This window comes from Rhinopithecus bieti, unplaced genomic scaffold, assembly GCF_001698545.2.
Source record: "Rhinopithecus bieti isolate Rb0 unplaced genomic scaffold, ASM169854v2 scaffold_5497, whole genome shotgun sequence".
Lineage (NCBI taxonomy): Eukaryota > Metazoa > Chordata > Mammalia > Primates > Cercopithecidae > Rhinopithecus > Rhinopithecus bieti.
This window is the reverse complement of record NW_016805006.1, coordinates 212,098-228,476: the sequence shown is the minus strand read 5'-3', so window position 1 is coordinate 228,476 and position 16,379 is coordinate 212,098. Positions and strand designations below refer to the sequence as shown.

At 37.7% G+C, this 16,379-nt stretch overlaps 1 protein-coding gene across 1 annotated transcript in view; it reads right to left on the bottom strand.

The window, feature by feature from the left end:
* Nucleotides 1–16,379, bottom strand: part of BRIP1 (BRCA1 interacting DNA helicase 1) — a 195,283-nt gene that overhangs the window by 32,070 nt on the left and 146,834 nt on the right. Inside the window, 1 exon segment of the mRNA XM_017870816.1 lies at nucleotides 3,676–3,788. Within this exon segment, the coding sequence (XP_017726305.1) occupies nucleotides 3,676–3,788 (113 nt within the window).

Genomic DNA, 16,379 nt, shown 5'->3' with positions numbered 1-16,379 from the left:
TGGTGGCATGTGCCTGTAATCCCAGCTACTCAGGAGGTTGAGACAGGAGAATCACTTGAACCCAGGAGGTGGAGGTTGCAGTGAACTGAGATCACGCCACTGCACTCCAGTCTGGGCAACAGAGCAAGACTCTGTCTCAAAATAATAATAATAATAATAATAATAATAATAATAATAATAATAAATAAAATGATGGGGAGTACAGTGGGTGAAATGTTCTAGGGCTTAAATCTAGTTGTTGTAGTCTTATGTCTAAGCTATACACAAATACATATAGCTTACATATATGCATACATATACATATACCTATGTCTAAGCTATACACAAATCTGAACTCACGTGCAATCTGGTTTACAAACGGGCTAATGTAAGTACGCAAGACACCAGAAAAATCGAAATTTTTGATTTCACTGGGTAAGATCATGATTAGTTGTGGGACTTCTGGTTGAAGTGCAAATATGTCAACTGGTCATGTTTTCATTTTACTGTTATCCTATTTCTTCTTTTTAGATGGAGTCTCCATCGCCCAGGCTGGAGTGCAGTGGCATGATCTCAGCTCAGTGCAACCTCCACCTACCAGGTTCAAGCAATTCTTCTGCCTCAGCCTCCCCAGTAGCTGGGACTACAGGTGCCCGCCACCACACCCAGCTAATTTTTGTATTTTTAGTAGAGACGGGGTTTTACCATGTTGACCAGGCTGATCTCAAACTCCTGACCTCAGGTGATCCACCCGCCTCCGCCTCCCAAAGGGCTGGGATTACAGGCATGAGCCACCTCACCTGGCCCAGCCTGTTTCTATGAATTATCCAAATGCCTTACAGCTTCACTAAGAAATAAATAATTACATGGTTAAGCTAATTACAATTTCACAGAGAATATAAAATATTAATTTGCAGGCCAAACACAGTGGCTCATGCCTGTAAGTCCAGCACTTTGGGAGGCCGACGCAGGTGGATCACGAGATCAAGAAATCGAGACCATCCTGTCCAACATGGTGAAAACCCATCTCTACTAAATATACAAAAATTTGCTAGGCGTAGTGGTGCGAGCCTGTAGTGCCAGCTACTTGAGAGGCTGAGGCAGAAGAACCGCTTGAATGCAGGAGACAAAGGTTGCAGTGAGCTGAGATTGTGCTACTGCACTCCAGTCTGGCTACAGAGAGACTTCATCTCAAAAAAAAAAAAAAAAAAAAATTTAATTTGCACAAAATCTAATTATAGCATTTATAAATTAGATGTTGATGCCCTACAATATGAAATTAAGGGAGAGTAATGCACCACATAATGATGTTTCCATCAATGTGTAGTGCATATATGATAGTGGTCCCATAAAATTATAATGGAGCTGAAAAATTCCTATCACCTAGTGATGTCACCATTGTAACATTATAGCACAATGCATTACAAGTGCTTGTAGTGATGCTGGTGTAAACAAACCTACTGTGCTGCTAGTCTTATAAAAGTATAGCACATACAATTATGTATAGTATATAATACTTGATAATGATAATAACTATGTTACTGGTTTGTGTATTTACTATATTGTACTTCTTATCATTATTTTAGAGTGTACTCCTTTCACTTATATTAAAAAAAAAAAAGTTAACTATAAAACAGCTTCAGGCAGATCCCTCAGGAAGAATTCCAGAAGAAGGCATTGCTATCATAGGAGATGACAGCTCCATGCATGTTATTTATTGGTTCTGAAGACCTTCCAGTGATTCAAGACATGGAGGTAAAAGACAGGGATATTGATGCTCCTGATCCTGTGTAGGCCTAGGCTACTACCTGAGTGTTCATGTCTTCATTTTTTTTTTTTTTTGAGATGGAGTCTCGCTCTGTCACCCAGGCTGGAGTACAGTGGGGCAATCTAGGCTCAATGCAGCCTCCACCTCCCGGGTTCAAGTAATTCTCCTGCCCCAGCCTCCCAAGTAGCTGGGATTATAGGCACCTGCCACCACACCCAACTAATTTTTGTATTTTTAGTACGGACAGCGTTTCACCATGTTGGCCAGACTGGTATCGAACTCCTGACCTCAAGTGATCTGCCCACCTTGGCCTCCCAAAGTCCTGGGATTACAGGCATCAACCATTGAGCTCCCCATGTATTCATTTTTAACAGAAAAGTTTACAAAGTAAAAAAATAAAAAACAAAATTTCAAAATAGAAAAGCTTATAGAATAAGGATATAAAATTATTTTGTAAAGCTGAATAATTTGTGTTTTAAGCTAAGTGTTGTAAAAGAGTCAAAAAGGTAAAAAAAAAGATTAAAAGTTTATAAAGTAAAAAAATTACAGTAAGCTGGGCACAGTGGCGTGTACCTGGAGTTCCAGCTACTTGGGAGGCCGAGGTGAGAGGACTGCTTGAGCTCAGGTGTTTGAGACCAGCCTGGGCAACACAGTGACACCCCATCTCTCAAAAAGAAGTTAGAGTAAGCTCACGGTAATTTATTATTGGAAAAATAAAAATAAATAAATTTACTATAGACTAAGTGTACAGTGTTTACAAAGCCTACAGTTAGTGTACAGTAATGTCCTAGGCCTTCACATTCACTCACTACTCGGTCGACTCACTCGGAGCAGCTTATAGCCCTGTAAGCTCTATTCCTGGTAAGTGCCATGTACATTTGTACCATTTTTAATATACTGTATTTGTATATAATATTTTTACTGTACCTTTTCTACATTTATATACTCAATTACTTACCCTTGTGTTACAATTGTCTACAGTACAGTAACATGCTATACAGGTTTGTGATCTAGGAGCAATAGGCTATACTATATAGCCTAGATGTGTAGTAGACTATACTATCTAGGTTTCTGTAAGTACATTTTATAATGTTCCCACAACAGTACAATTGCCTAACAACTCACTTCTCAGAATATATCCCTGTCATTAAGTGATGCATGACTGTATAAAATGATGATTTAAAAATGAGTTTCACAAAGCACAAATCTTAATGGATAAGAATATTTAGAAATAGGAGTATCATGATTAAATGTTTAGTAGGCGTTAATTCTTTAGGACCATGATTATGGCTTGTTTTAACCCTTTTTCAATTATTATTTTTTTTTTTCAAGACAGGGTCTGGCTCTGTTGCCCAGGCTGGAGTGCAGTGGCATGATTTCGGTTCACTGCAACCCCCACCTCCCAGGCTCAAGCAATCCTCCTACTTCAGCCTCTCAAGTAGCTCACACCTGTAATCCCAGCACTTTGGGAGGTTGAGGTGGGTGGATCACTTGAGGCCAGGAGTTCCAGACCCAGCCAACATGGTGAAACCCCATCTCTACTAAAAACACAAAAATTAGCTGGGCATGGTGGCACATGCCTGTAATCCCAGCTACTCAGGAGGCTGGGGCAGGAGAATTGCTTCAACCCAGGTGGTGGAGGATGCAGTAAGCCAAGATCATGCCACTGCACTCCAGCCTGGGCGACAGAGTGAGACTGTCTAAAACAATAGCAAATTGTGAGTTTTGTTTTGAGAATAACTTATTCTTATTTACTCTTTTCAAATTCTACTTGTGACAGCTATTATTGAAACCATACCTGTTCTTACAGTCCCAGTTAAATAAAATCTTACCAAATTAATTATAAAGAGTAAAGTAGCAAAACTAGCTTTATATATATAGCCCTGTCACAGATAATATTATATTATATTAAATTTCACTCCACTTACCTACCAAGGGCCTGGTTTAAGGCCCTGTAAGCTTGAATTTCATACCACTGACGGCCAGGTAAAAGACCTCTCAATTTTGAATGGTGGTCATTGTATCGTCGTTTTAGTTCAACCTAATAATTTTAAAATATATTATAAAATTTAGTAGATAATTAAAGCTCATTTTAAACATCATACTAACTTCTAAGTTTGAATATACATATTTTAGGGTAGAGATTTTATTTTGTTTTTCAGTACTGATTTTTTTCATTTCATTAAAAGTTTTATTTAGCTTCACATTCCTTAAATTACGTAATGCATATAATCAGCTGTGTGATCTCAAAGTTTTAGTGAACTTACATTCATTAAATCCATACATTTTCAGTGTACAAGTAGATGAGTTTTGACATATATAGTAATGTAACCACCATCATATTATAGAACATTTTCATTACCCTCAAAAGTTCCTTCTTATCCCTTTATAGCAAATTTCTTTCCTCCATTGCTGGCCCTGGCAACCACTGATCTGCTTTCTGTTTTGCCCTTTATAGAATTTCATATAAATATTATCATATGTTATGTAATGACTTGTGACTTTTTTCATTTAGTATACTTTTAGAATTCATTCATGTTGAAAGGTCTATGAGTAGTTCATTCTTTCATGTTTATCCAGTCTGGCAATCTCTGCTTTTTAATTGCAATGTTTAGACCATTTACATTTAACGTAGTTATTGTTGTGATTGGGTTTAAGACTACCACCTTGCTTTTTTTTTCCCCTATCTGTCCCATTTTCTTTTTATCTTTTGGATCAATCAAGTTTCCCCACCCCCCCTCACTAATGCTTCCATATTATTTCCACTACTGGATTATTAGCTATGTCTTTGTGTGTATGTGATTCCTCTAGGGTTTATGATATACATCCTTATTAGTTTACCTTAAAATAATATTATACCACTTCACATATGATGTAAAAATACCACAATATACTTCCATTTCCTTTTATTGTCCTTTATGTGATTGCTGCCATGTATTTTAGTTTTATACATGCTATAAACTCATAAAACATTTTATTATGCTTTAAACAGTACATTATCTTTTAATTTTAAATAAGTTTACAATTTTGAAATAAGTTTAGATTTACAGAAAAGTTCCAAAGATAGTACAGAGATTCCTTATACCCTTTACCCAATTTCCCCTAATATCTTATAGTACTATAGCTTATGTCAAATTAAGAAATTAACATAGTACATTAGTATTAAATAATCTACATATTTTATTCAGATTTCCATTTTGTCCCAAAAGATTGTCTTTTAAAAGATACTGTATTTACCCACAGATTTACCATTTCTGGCACTCTTCATTTTCTTATGTAGATTTAAATTTCCATCTGGTATCATTTTCCTTCTACCTGAAGAACTTTCTTTAATATTAGTAGTGCAGGTTTGCTGGCAATGAGTTCTTTCAGCTTTTTTTTTTTCTGAAAAGCCTTCACTATCTTCATTTTGAGAGATTGTCCCTCTTGATCAAGAATTCTAAATTGATAGGTTTTTTTCTTTTGTTAAAAACGGCTTCTCATTATTTTCTGATTTGCATAGTTCTGAAGAAAAAATATGCTATTGTCCTATCTCTGTAATGTTCCCCTTTTAGCGACTTTGGATTGGATTATAATGTGCTGTTGTGTGTATTTTGCTTGAGTTTTATTAAGCTTCTTGGACCTGTGGGCTTACAGTTTCTATCAAACTTGAAAATTTTTCAGCCATTATTTCTCTAAATATGTATATTCTTCTGCCTCCAAACACTTTCTTCTTGGACTCCAATTACAACTTTATTAGACTACTTTATGTTACTCCACATGTCACTGGTACTCTTTTTTTTCACTCTACACTTCATTTTGGATAATTTTTATTTCTAAGATTTTAAGTTCACCAACTTTTCCTTTTGCAGTGTCTAATCCATCCAGTGTATTTTTTGTTTCATATCGAGATATTTCACATAGGTATTTTAAAAATAGCTTCTGTTTCTCTTTTCAGTATGCTTATGTTTTCTTCTATCTTCTTTGAACTTACAGAACATAAAACATAAGGTATTTTAAAAATCCTTGTCTGCTAGCCAGTTCTAACATCTCTGTCATTTCTGGTTTTGTTTCTATTGATTGATTTTCCTCTGTATTAAAGGTTAAATTCTCTTCTTTGCATGCCTGCTAATTTTTGATTGGATACTAGACATTGTGAGCATTAAGTCAGTGGTTACTGAATTTTGTTGTGGATGCAGTTAGGGTACTTGGAACCAGTTCATTATTTTGAGGCTTACCCTTGTTAGGGAAAGTCAAGAGCAGCCTTTAATCTAGGGCTGTTTTATCCCCCATACAAAGGTGAAACTCTACTGATTATTGTATCAAGTACCCCATGTGTTATGAAGTCTTTTCCCTTCTGGCTGCTGGGAACTTAAACTATTCCCAGACATTTGTGAACTCTAGGAATTTTTCTGCCTACTTATTGGTCCTATGTAGCTTCCTCTCATGTATATGCCTATCAGTACTGAACCAAAAACTCAAGGGGACGCCTATGCAGATACCTGGAGCTTCCTCTCTATGCAGCTCCATCCTCTCTAGTACTCTGTCTTGCAAATTCTAGCTGCCACGGACTTTCCCTAAACTTTATCGCTTTAGCTCAGTGTGACCACTGAGCTCTGTTGGAGTTTATTCTCCCTGCACTGTGGCCTAGTAATTGTCTTCAGGCAATAATCTGGTGCAACTGTAGTATTCCAGGACAAGTATATCAAATGGTACAGTTGTCCTTTGGTATCCATGGGTGATTGCTTTCAGAACTTCCCTCAGATACCAAAATCCATGGATGCTCAAGTCCTTGATATAAAATGGCTTAGTATTTGCATAACCTATGCATATCCTCCTTTATACTTTAAATAATCTCTGGATTACTTTAATGGCCAATATGATGCAAAGCTATGCAAATAGTTGTTACACTGTAATAACTTTAGGGAATAACGACAAGAAAAACGTTTAGGGAATAACGACAAGAAAAAATCTGCACATGTTGAGTACAGAAGCACTTTTTTTCAAATATTTTCGATTAACACTTGGGTGAATCCACAGATGCAGAACCCATAAATACAGAGGGCCAACTGTGTATTTTTGTAGTAGAAGCCTAAATAAAGATATGTGGAGTTACTTTCTTGAAGAAAATCATTATATTGAAGAGACATTGGGCACCCCTATGTTTATTGCAGCACTATTCTCAATAAGATATGGAATCAACCTAGGTATCCAACAACAGATGACTGGATAAAGAAAATGTGGTACATATACACAATGGAATACTGAACAGCCACAAAAAAGAATGAAATCCTGTTATTCACAGCAACATGGATGGAACTGAGGACACTACCTTAAGTGAAATAAATAAAAAATATAGTTAAACACCACATGTTCTTGCTCATATGTGGAAGCTTAAAAAAGTTAATCTCATAAAAATAAAAAGTAGAACAGAGGATACTAGCAGGTGGGAAGGGGAGGAGGAAGGTAGGAATAGGGAGATATTTGTTTTTTGTCTTGTTTTTTTGAGAGACAGGACCTCAGTCTGTTACCCAGACTGGAGGGCAGTGGTGTGATCATGGCTTACTTCAGCCTTGACCTCCTGGGCTCAAGTGATTCTCCCACCTCAGGCTCCCAAGCAGCTTGGACTGCAGGTGTGTGCTGCCATGCCTGGTCAATTTTTTTCTTTTTTAATTTTAGTATAGATGGGGTCTTGCTATGTTGCCTACGATGGTCTCCAACTCATGAGCTCAAGAAAACCTCCCACCGTGGCCTCCCAAAGTGCTAGGAATACAGGCATGAGCCACTGCGCCTGGCTGAGATTTGTTAAAGGATATAAAATTACAGCTAGATAGAAGGAATAAGTTCTTTTTTTTTTTTTTGAGACGGAGTCTCGCTCTGTCGCCCAGGCTGGAGTGCAGTGGCCAGATCTCAGCTCACTGCAAGCTCCACCTCCTGGGTTTACGCCATTCTCCTGCCTCAGCCTCCGGAGTAGCTGGGACTACAGGCGCCCGCCACCTCGCCTGGCTAGTTTTTTGTAGTTTTTTAGTAGAGATGGGGTTTAACCGTGTTAGCCAGGATGGTCTCGATCTCCTGACCTCGTGATCCGCCCGCCTCGGCCTCCCAAAGTGCTGGGATTACAGGCTTGAGCCACCGCGCCCAGCAGGAATAAGTTCTAATCTTTTATATCACAGTAGGATGACTATAGTTAACAATATTACATCATTTCAAATAACTAGAAGGAGATTACATGTTCCCTATACAAAGAGATAAATGTTTGAGATGACAGATATGCTAATTACTCTGTCTAATCAATAAACATCATATGTATCAAAACATCACTATGTATCCTATGAATATATACAATAATTATCTGTCAACTAAAAAATAAAGAGTAAACTTCTTGGAAAAATTTTAGACTTTCAAGATATATTAACAAAACTTATACAGTAGTTCCCTCTTATCTGCAGTGGTTTAAGTTAACTGTGGTCAACTGTGGTCCAAAAATATTAAATAAAAAAATCCAGAAATAATTTATGTTTTAAATTGCCATTGTTCTGAGTAGCATGATGACATCTCATGCTATCCTGCTCCATCCCACCCAGATGTGAATCATCCCTTTGTCCAATGTATCCATGCTGTACATACTACCCACTAGCAGTTAGTAGTCACTAGTCACTTAGTAGCTGTCTAGGTCTAATAGAGTGTCATGGTGTTGCAGTGTTTAGGTTCAAGTGACCTCTATTTTACTTAATAATACTTTACTAAGTTGTAAACCTACTCAAGAAAAAACAAAGTAGTTTCAGTGTAGTCTATAACACTATTAACTTTTTCTTTTTTTGAGACGGAGTCTTGCTCCATCGCCCAGGCTGGAGTGCAGTGGCACGATCTCGGTTCACTGCAACCTCCACCTCCCAGGTTCAAGCAATTCTCCTGTCTCAGCCTCCCAAGTAGCTGGGACTACAGGCACCTGCCACCATGCCCAGCTAATTTTTGTATTTTTAGTAGAGTCGGGATTTCACATTGTTGGTCAGGCTGGTCTCGAACTCCTGACCTCAGGTAATCCACCTACATTGGCCTCCCAAAATGCTGGGATTACAGGCATGAGCCACTGTGCCCAGCCACTATTAACCTTTTTAAATAAAAGAATATGCTTTAGGAAAGAAAACAGGACAGTACACTTCTGAAAAGCAGCTTTCAAATTGGGGGAGGTATAAAATTTTTATCTTACATGGCGTAAACCCCGGGAGGCGAGCTTGCAGTGACTGAGATCTGGCCACTGCACCTCCACCTGGGCCAACAGAGCGAGACTCCGTCTCAAAAAAAAAAAAAAAAAAAATTATCTTACATAAGAGTAAAATCTAAGCTTGTTCTTTTTCTTTTTTTTTTTTTTTTTTTTTTTTAAAAAGACGGAGTCTCACTCTGTCACCAGCTGGAGTACAGTGGCGTGATCTTGGCTTACTGCAACTCTGCTCCCGGGTTCAAGAGATTCTCCTGCCTCAGCCTCCTGAGTAGCTGAGAGTACAGGCGTGCGCCACCACGCCCAGCTAATTTTTTGTATGTTTAGTAGAGACAAGTTTTCACCATGTTGACCAGGATGGTCTCGATCTCTTGACCTTGTGATCCACCTGCCTCGGCCTCCCAAAGTGCTGGGATTATGGGCGTGAGCCACTGTGCCCAGCCAAAATCTAAAAACTCAAAACCCCACCCTTTTAATGTTACACTCCCTCAAAAGAATCTGTCAAATTTCTAAAATGAAACTTTACAACTAGAATATAAAGGATATAGACTTTGCTTTTTTTTTTCTCTCTCTTTTTTTGACAGAGTATTGCTCCGTCACCCAGGCTGGAGTGCAGTGGTGCGATCTCAGCTCACTGCAACCTCCATCTCCTGGGTTGAAGCAATTCTCCTGCCTCAGCCTCCCAAGTAGCTGGGATTACAGGCACACACCACCATGCCCGGCTAATTTTTGTATATATATATATTTTTGTTTTGTTTTGTTTTGTTTTAGTAGAGGCAGGGTTTCACCATGTTGGCTAGGTTGGTCTTGAACTCCTGACCTCAGGTGATCCACCTCAGCCTCCCACAGTGCTGGGATTGCAGGTGTAAGCCACCACACCCAGCCAACTTTGCTTTTTTTCCTTTTCTTTTTTGAGACGGAGTCTCACTGCCGCCCAGGCTGGAGTACAATGGCACGATCTCAGCTCACTGCAACTTCTTCCTCTTGGGTTCAAGTGATTCTCCTGCCTCAGCCTCCCGAGTAGCTGGTACTACAGGTGTGTGCCACCATGCCCAGCTAAGTTTCTATATTTTTAGTAGAGAGGGGGTTTCACTGTGTTAGCCAGGATGATCTCAATCTCCAGACCTGGTGATCCCCCCACCTTGGACTCCCAAAGTGCTGAGATTACAGGCGTGAGCCACCGCACCTGGCCCAACTTTGCTTTTTAGGACAACATAAGTGGTAAATGATAATATAACACCATAGTAAATATTAGATGATATGTAAATACCCTTCCTGGAAATTCAGCAATAAAGCACACGACAATTTAGAGGAAAAAATACTTTAAAAATTCTGTCCAGCTGGGAAAAATATATGTATTTCCTACCTATCTCTCAAAAATGTAACTAAAGCATCTTCTCTTCTTTAACAATAGTTTCCTCAAAGAAAGTTGACAGCTACTTTGTCAGACATAATAGCTTATGTGTTTTCAAAATTTCCTACACCATGGACAGACTGATACATTATAATGGTCACTGTTCCTAAGACAACAGTTGCTCTAGGAAGTATTAGTTATAAATGGAATATTTAGAGCTAATGTAGCAACTATTAGATTAAATAAAATTATATCTCCTTGGTCTTTAATTTTATATTAACATAATTCAAATTTTCTCTATGACTACATTATTTTAATTTATTGCAAATTTTCACACACCTTTTACACTCCAAATGGCCTGTAAAATACTGCCAATATTTTACTCAGGGGAATTTATTTTAGATAAGAAGTTTAAAAACCTACAAAAAAACACAAAAAACTCCCAAACAAAAAAACAAAACCCTGAAATGAAGTGTATGTAAAGGTTAACTTGGAAATATTTATTACATAAACAGATTTTAAAATTAATCAATAATAAAATTACTTTGTGAGATCACAGTTAATTGGAAAAGCAAAACAAGGGTTAAGAAAAGGTAGAAAGTGAGTACACCTTATTTTAATGACATCAGAATCTATTTCACTGTACACTTAGGGATTATCAAGCATGAAAATCAATGCCCAATTTAAAATGACATACAGCATATGTGAAAAAGCCAGTTTCTCCTGCCAACAAATAGCCTAAATGTTAAGTAAACCAAAGGCTGGAAGGGATTAGTTGAAATGTCAAAAGACAACCTTTTACTTTTACCTGCTCATCCTTATAAACACATTCTTATCCCTCAGGCATGCTTTCCAAACAAATAGTTTCAATGTGCACCAGCAAAAGGCCCAAGGCAAGCTCTGCCATCTTGTAACTGTCAAAAAGATTAGTCTTTGATCTATTTGGGAGGTCATGCCCACATACACATTAGCCTTATAATCTAACAACATTATACCTGTTGACCAATGCTTCCTTAATGCCTAATGAGACAGACATTTTACATGATGGAAGTTAACTATGAATGTTTTTTCTAAGTTTTGACAGAAAGTAAACACCATAAACTGAGCTCAAGTGTGGTTTGGGAAGATGATCTTTTAGATCAGTTAACATTACTTTTCAAATACATTTTACAAGCCTTTCCCAAAATAGAAAGCTACACTTAATTGTACTTTCTGGAAACAGATTAAACCACTTGCTCCCTATCCCCAATAAATTAGTGTATGTGTAATTTTGGAGGGGTGTGAAGAGCAGGAAAAAGACAAACTATTTTATTAAAGGTTGCAAACTGAAGGCCCATAGTTGTGTTTTCTGTGGCCCTTACTGTGGCTTAAAATAATTAAAATTTATTTGCTACCATCTAAAAATCTGGCCACTGCCCTCAACTAACCCACTCATTTAAGTAACCTGTTTAACTCATGTAGCTGCTTGAGTTTGCAACCCATTGGTTCAGATGCTGCATAGATTCACAAAAATTTATCATTTCATAATTGAAGGTCAAGTTTGTACCAAATATAAAGCACCCTTACTATGATAGTTTTTAGACAAATAAATATGTATCTGCATCAAAATCTAACCTGACATAAGTAGAGGTAAGATCCTCAGCAGCAAAGGCATTGATAATTAAGACTGAGGCAGTTTAGAACCGGGTAAAAATACCCAGTCGACAGAGGGCATTCAACCAGAAGTTATATGATTTTGGATTCTGAGTTTTACCATTATATCATAATGTACTTGAGATCAAACAGCAAGTTTCTTAAGTTTTCCATGCCTTGGTTTTATTGAAAACAGTATAAGTAGCAGAGCACTTATAGCAGCAATAGACAATATGAAATAATCAAAAGGATTATACTGCATATGTCAACAAGAAATTAAGGTCACAATTATTAACATTAGACTTTTTTAACTTTCAGTGAAACTCAACAATGTTGGTCTTAAATAGCTTTGTACAAGAGTAGCCTTTTTTAAGTTTATCAGTAGCTTCTGAAAAAATAAATGGTGTGACAAATATGAGCTGGAACTATAAATGCATCTCTTCACTTTACTGCTGCTTCACATGAAAGATGGTGGATTTTATCCCAACTCATACCAATACATATTACATTTCAGTAATAAATGCCTTCCTGAAAGCAATCAATAGAAGAATATAATTTTTTTTCTTGTATGTAAGCTTGAAGACAAAAGTTCAAGCCTCCAAATAAGACTAAGGACAAATAATCAGCTAAACTACATAATTAAAAGTATCAAGAAAACTTTGCTTCAGAAAAATAAACACATTTGTCTAGCAAACACTCAAGTAGAACAGTTTTATCTTTAGCCAAGGTGCAGGGCCTAAAGCCTAAACATTTACAGCAAACCAAATCTGGAAGACAGAGACTGTGCATTAGAGACATTTGCTGCTCCGTATCATCATAGTGTAAACACTTCTATCAGGGTATCACAATATAAATTCCAATGGTTAGAATTATAAACTCAGCATAAGATCTTGTATGTGATATAATTTAGCTAGATTAAAAAGAATAAAGCTGGTGTTATTTCATCTGGCATATTTTCAAGATTTTTGACACAGTTAACCAAATAGTGTGTGTGTATATATACACTTCTTTAAAATGGGGAAAATGAGTTAGTTTCTGCCAAGAGTTAAGAAGCCAGGCTCCCTTTTAAGTAAGAATAATAATGATAAAAGCACATTAGAAATGGTTTTTAGTTGTTACTTACTTTCCCTGTTATGTTACAACTTGACCACAATAATCTATCAAGACATAGTAACAGCAATATATTTCACATATGCTTTAAGACTGTTTTGGATAAGGTGCTTTTTTTGTAGAGAAATCTATATTAAACTTAGTATCACTAATTGTCAATGTTGACAAAAATAACCTGGATATTTCAAATTTAAGAAACAGAACAAAATATATCCCTCTGAAATCAGGTATCTCCTCTTCTCAACATATTCATCCTCAACTGGTTATAAAAATATAACCAGTTTTTTCCTATTAAAAAGTTAGGCCGGGCGCGGTGGCTCAAGCCTATAATCCCAGCACTTTGGGAGGCCGAGGCGGGCGGATCACAAGGTCAGGAGGTCGAGACCATCCTCGCTAACACAGTGAAACCCCGTCTCCACTTAAAAAATACAAAAAATTAGCCGGGCGAGATGGCGGGCGCCTGTAGTCCCAGCTACTCGGGAGGCTGAGGCAGGAGAATGGCGTGGACCCGGGAGGCGGAGCTTGCAGTGAGCTGAGATCCGGCCACTGCACTCCAGCCTGGGCGACAGAGCGAGACTCCGTCTCAAAAAAAAAAAAAAAAAAAAAAAAAAAAAAAAAAAAGTTAATACTCTATGACATGCAAGAAATCTTAGTATGCTTCTTCTGTGAAGGGCTAAGTTAAATTTTTTATTTTTATTTTTTAGAGACAAGGTCTTGCTCTGTCATCCAGAATGCAGTGCAGTGGCATGGTCAAAGCTCACTGCAACCTCCAGCTCCTGGGTTCAAGCAATCCTTCTGCTTCAGCCTCCTCAGTAACTTAGGACTTACAGACACATGCTACCACACCTGGCTAATTAAAAAAAAATTATTTTAGAGACACAGCCTCACCACATTGCCCAGGCTGGTCTTGAACTCCTGGCCTCAAGCAATCCTCCTGTCTTGGCCTCCCAAAACTCTGGGATTAAGGTGTGATCCACCATGCCTGGCCTAAAAAAATTTTTTTAAGAGTAATGACCTTGACCGGGCACAGTGGCTCAAGCCTGTAATCCCAGCACTTTGGGAGGCCGAGACGGGCGGATCACGAGGTCAGGAGATCGAGACCATCCTGGCTAATCCGGTGAAACCCCGTCTCTACTAAAAAAAAATACACACACACAAAAAAAAATAGCCGGGCGAGGTGGCGGGCGCCTGTAGTCCCAGCTACTCGGGAGGCTGAGGCAGGAGAATGGCGTAAACACGGGAGGCGGAGCTTGCAGCAAACTGAGATCCGGCCACTGAACTCCAGGCTGGGTGACAGAGCGAGACTCCGTCTCAAAAAAAAAAAAAAAAAGAGTAATGACCTTTGTGTCAATTTAGTTAGGTTATCCATGTTAAAATATTACTCAAACCTGCAAATGTTTAAATTATCATCTCTAGAACATGCCACCATTCATGTTATAGTTTATTTTGAGGAAGAAGGTATAATGGAAAAAAAGAAAAAGCACATGGCTTGGAGTCAAGGCTTTGACACTTAGGTTGTTTGACCTTGGGCAAGTCACAGTACCCCTTTATAATTTCCTTTCTCAATTTCTTCTTCTGTAAGAAGGGGCCTGGAATTAGATGTCTCTTAGCTTTATTGAAGTTGGAGACTGTGTGCCAACCTTACCTTATAGAATTGGTTGAAGAAATAAATGACAATATGCATGAAACAGTAAAGCATCAGATAATAGAGGTAAGTGGACAGGAAAGTCATTACTTACCCCATATTTCTGAAACCCAGTATAGGTTTTGGTGGACTTTAAATGCGATCATAATATATAGTTGCATGGTATGTGAAAGAAGCCATAAGGCTGTGGAGGCCATACAGTCATTACCTTAGTCCGTTCACCCCAAATCATTTTACCACCTGGACCAATTCCTTCTGAAAGAGCTTTGATTACATTATTCAATGTTTGGCACATAACTTTAGGTGACTTAAAAAGTAAGTTTCTTGGGTTCTTGGAGTGGCTACTTTTTCATCAGGTATCAATGAAAATATATACATTGGCAGAATACATACAGAACAGTGTTCAAACAGTTTTGAAACAAATCTTTTAAAAAATAACTTCTACAATTGATCTTAAATTTTCTAAGAAATTGTAGCTAACATTAGCACTCTTTAATATCCTCCATAATACTTTTTGGTCACTTTTCAACCTATGAGGTGTTTTTGAAAGCATAACTATATAAAATATGTTAGTGTTATAATCTATGAGAATGAGTGCATGATTGGTACCGTATTAGTCTAAATATTATTTTATTCAAATATCTTACAATCTAGAGTTTTTCTTGTTAAAGTCACATATCAGAGCCCAATAACTATGAATAAACTCTTGCTAGCAATAACAAGTAACAAAATAAAATATTATCTTATGTAAGAAAGCAGTAAATAGAACCAGAGGTTCTTAAAGGAATGAGCCAATATTAAAAGGATTTAATAAGGGGAATGAGGAGTGGTGCATTCAGCAGGTGACAGAGACCTTCATCTACCTTATATAACACTGGAAAAAGGCAAGATCGCTCATGGAAGAGGCTTTTGGATGCCAGAAGATGTAATGGCTCTCAGGGAATTATATAAAGGTTCCTGGCAATGGTAGCATAAAAAGTAAAAGTTAATCCCAGTGAGAGGAGGCTCAGACTCAGCTTTCATTATGATTAAACCCTAACATCTAAAAACAAACCTAAGCAAGAGTAAGCATGTACATAAGAAAAAAGATTAAATGAGTACTGGAAAATACTGAAAATATACTTAAAACCTTAAAACTTTATTACCACCACAGTCCAAAAGATGAAGTATAACACTTTTGCTATCTAGATTTTTATTATTACATCCAAATTATATTTCAGGGCCAGGTGTGGTGGCTCACGTTTATAATCCTTGCACTTTGGGAGGATGAGGCAGGAGGATCACTTGAGGGCAGGAGTTCAGGACCAGCTGGGGCAACATAGCAAGACCCTGTCTCTCACATGAAAAAATGCTCATCATCACTCGCCATCAGAGAAATGCAAATCAAAACCACAATGAGATACCATCTCACACCAGTTAGAATGGCAATCATTAGAAAGTCAGGAAACAACAGGTGCTGGAGAGCATGTGGAGAAATAGGAACACTTTTACACTGTTGATGGGACTGTAAACTAGTTCAACCATTGTGGAACACAGTGTGGCGATTCCTCAACGATCTAGAACTAGAAATACCATTTGACCCAGTCATCCCATTACTGGGTATATACCCAAAGGATTATAAATCATGCTGCTATGAAGACACATGCACACGTATGTTTATTGCGGCACTATTCACAATAGCAAAGACTTGGAA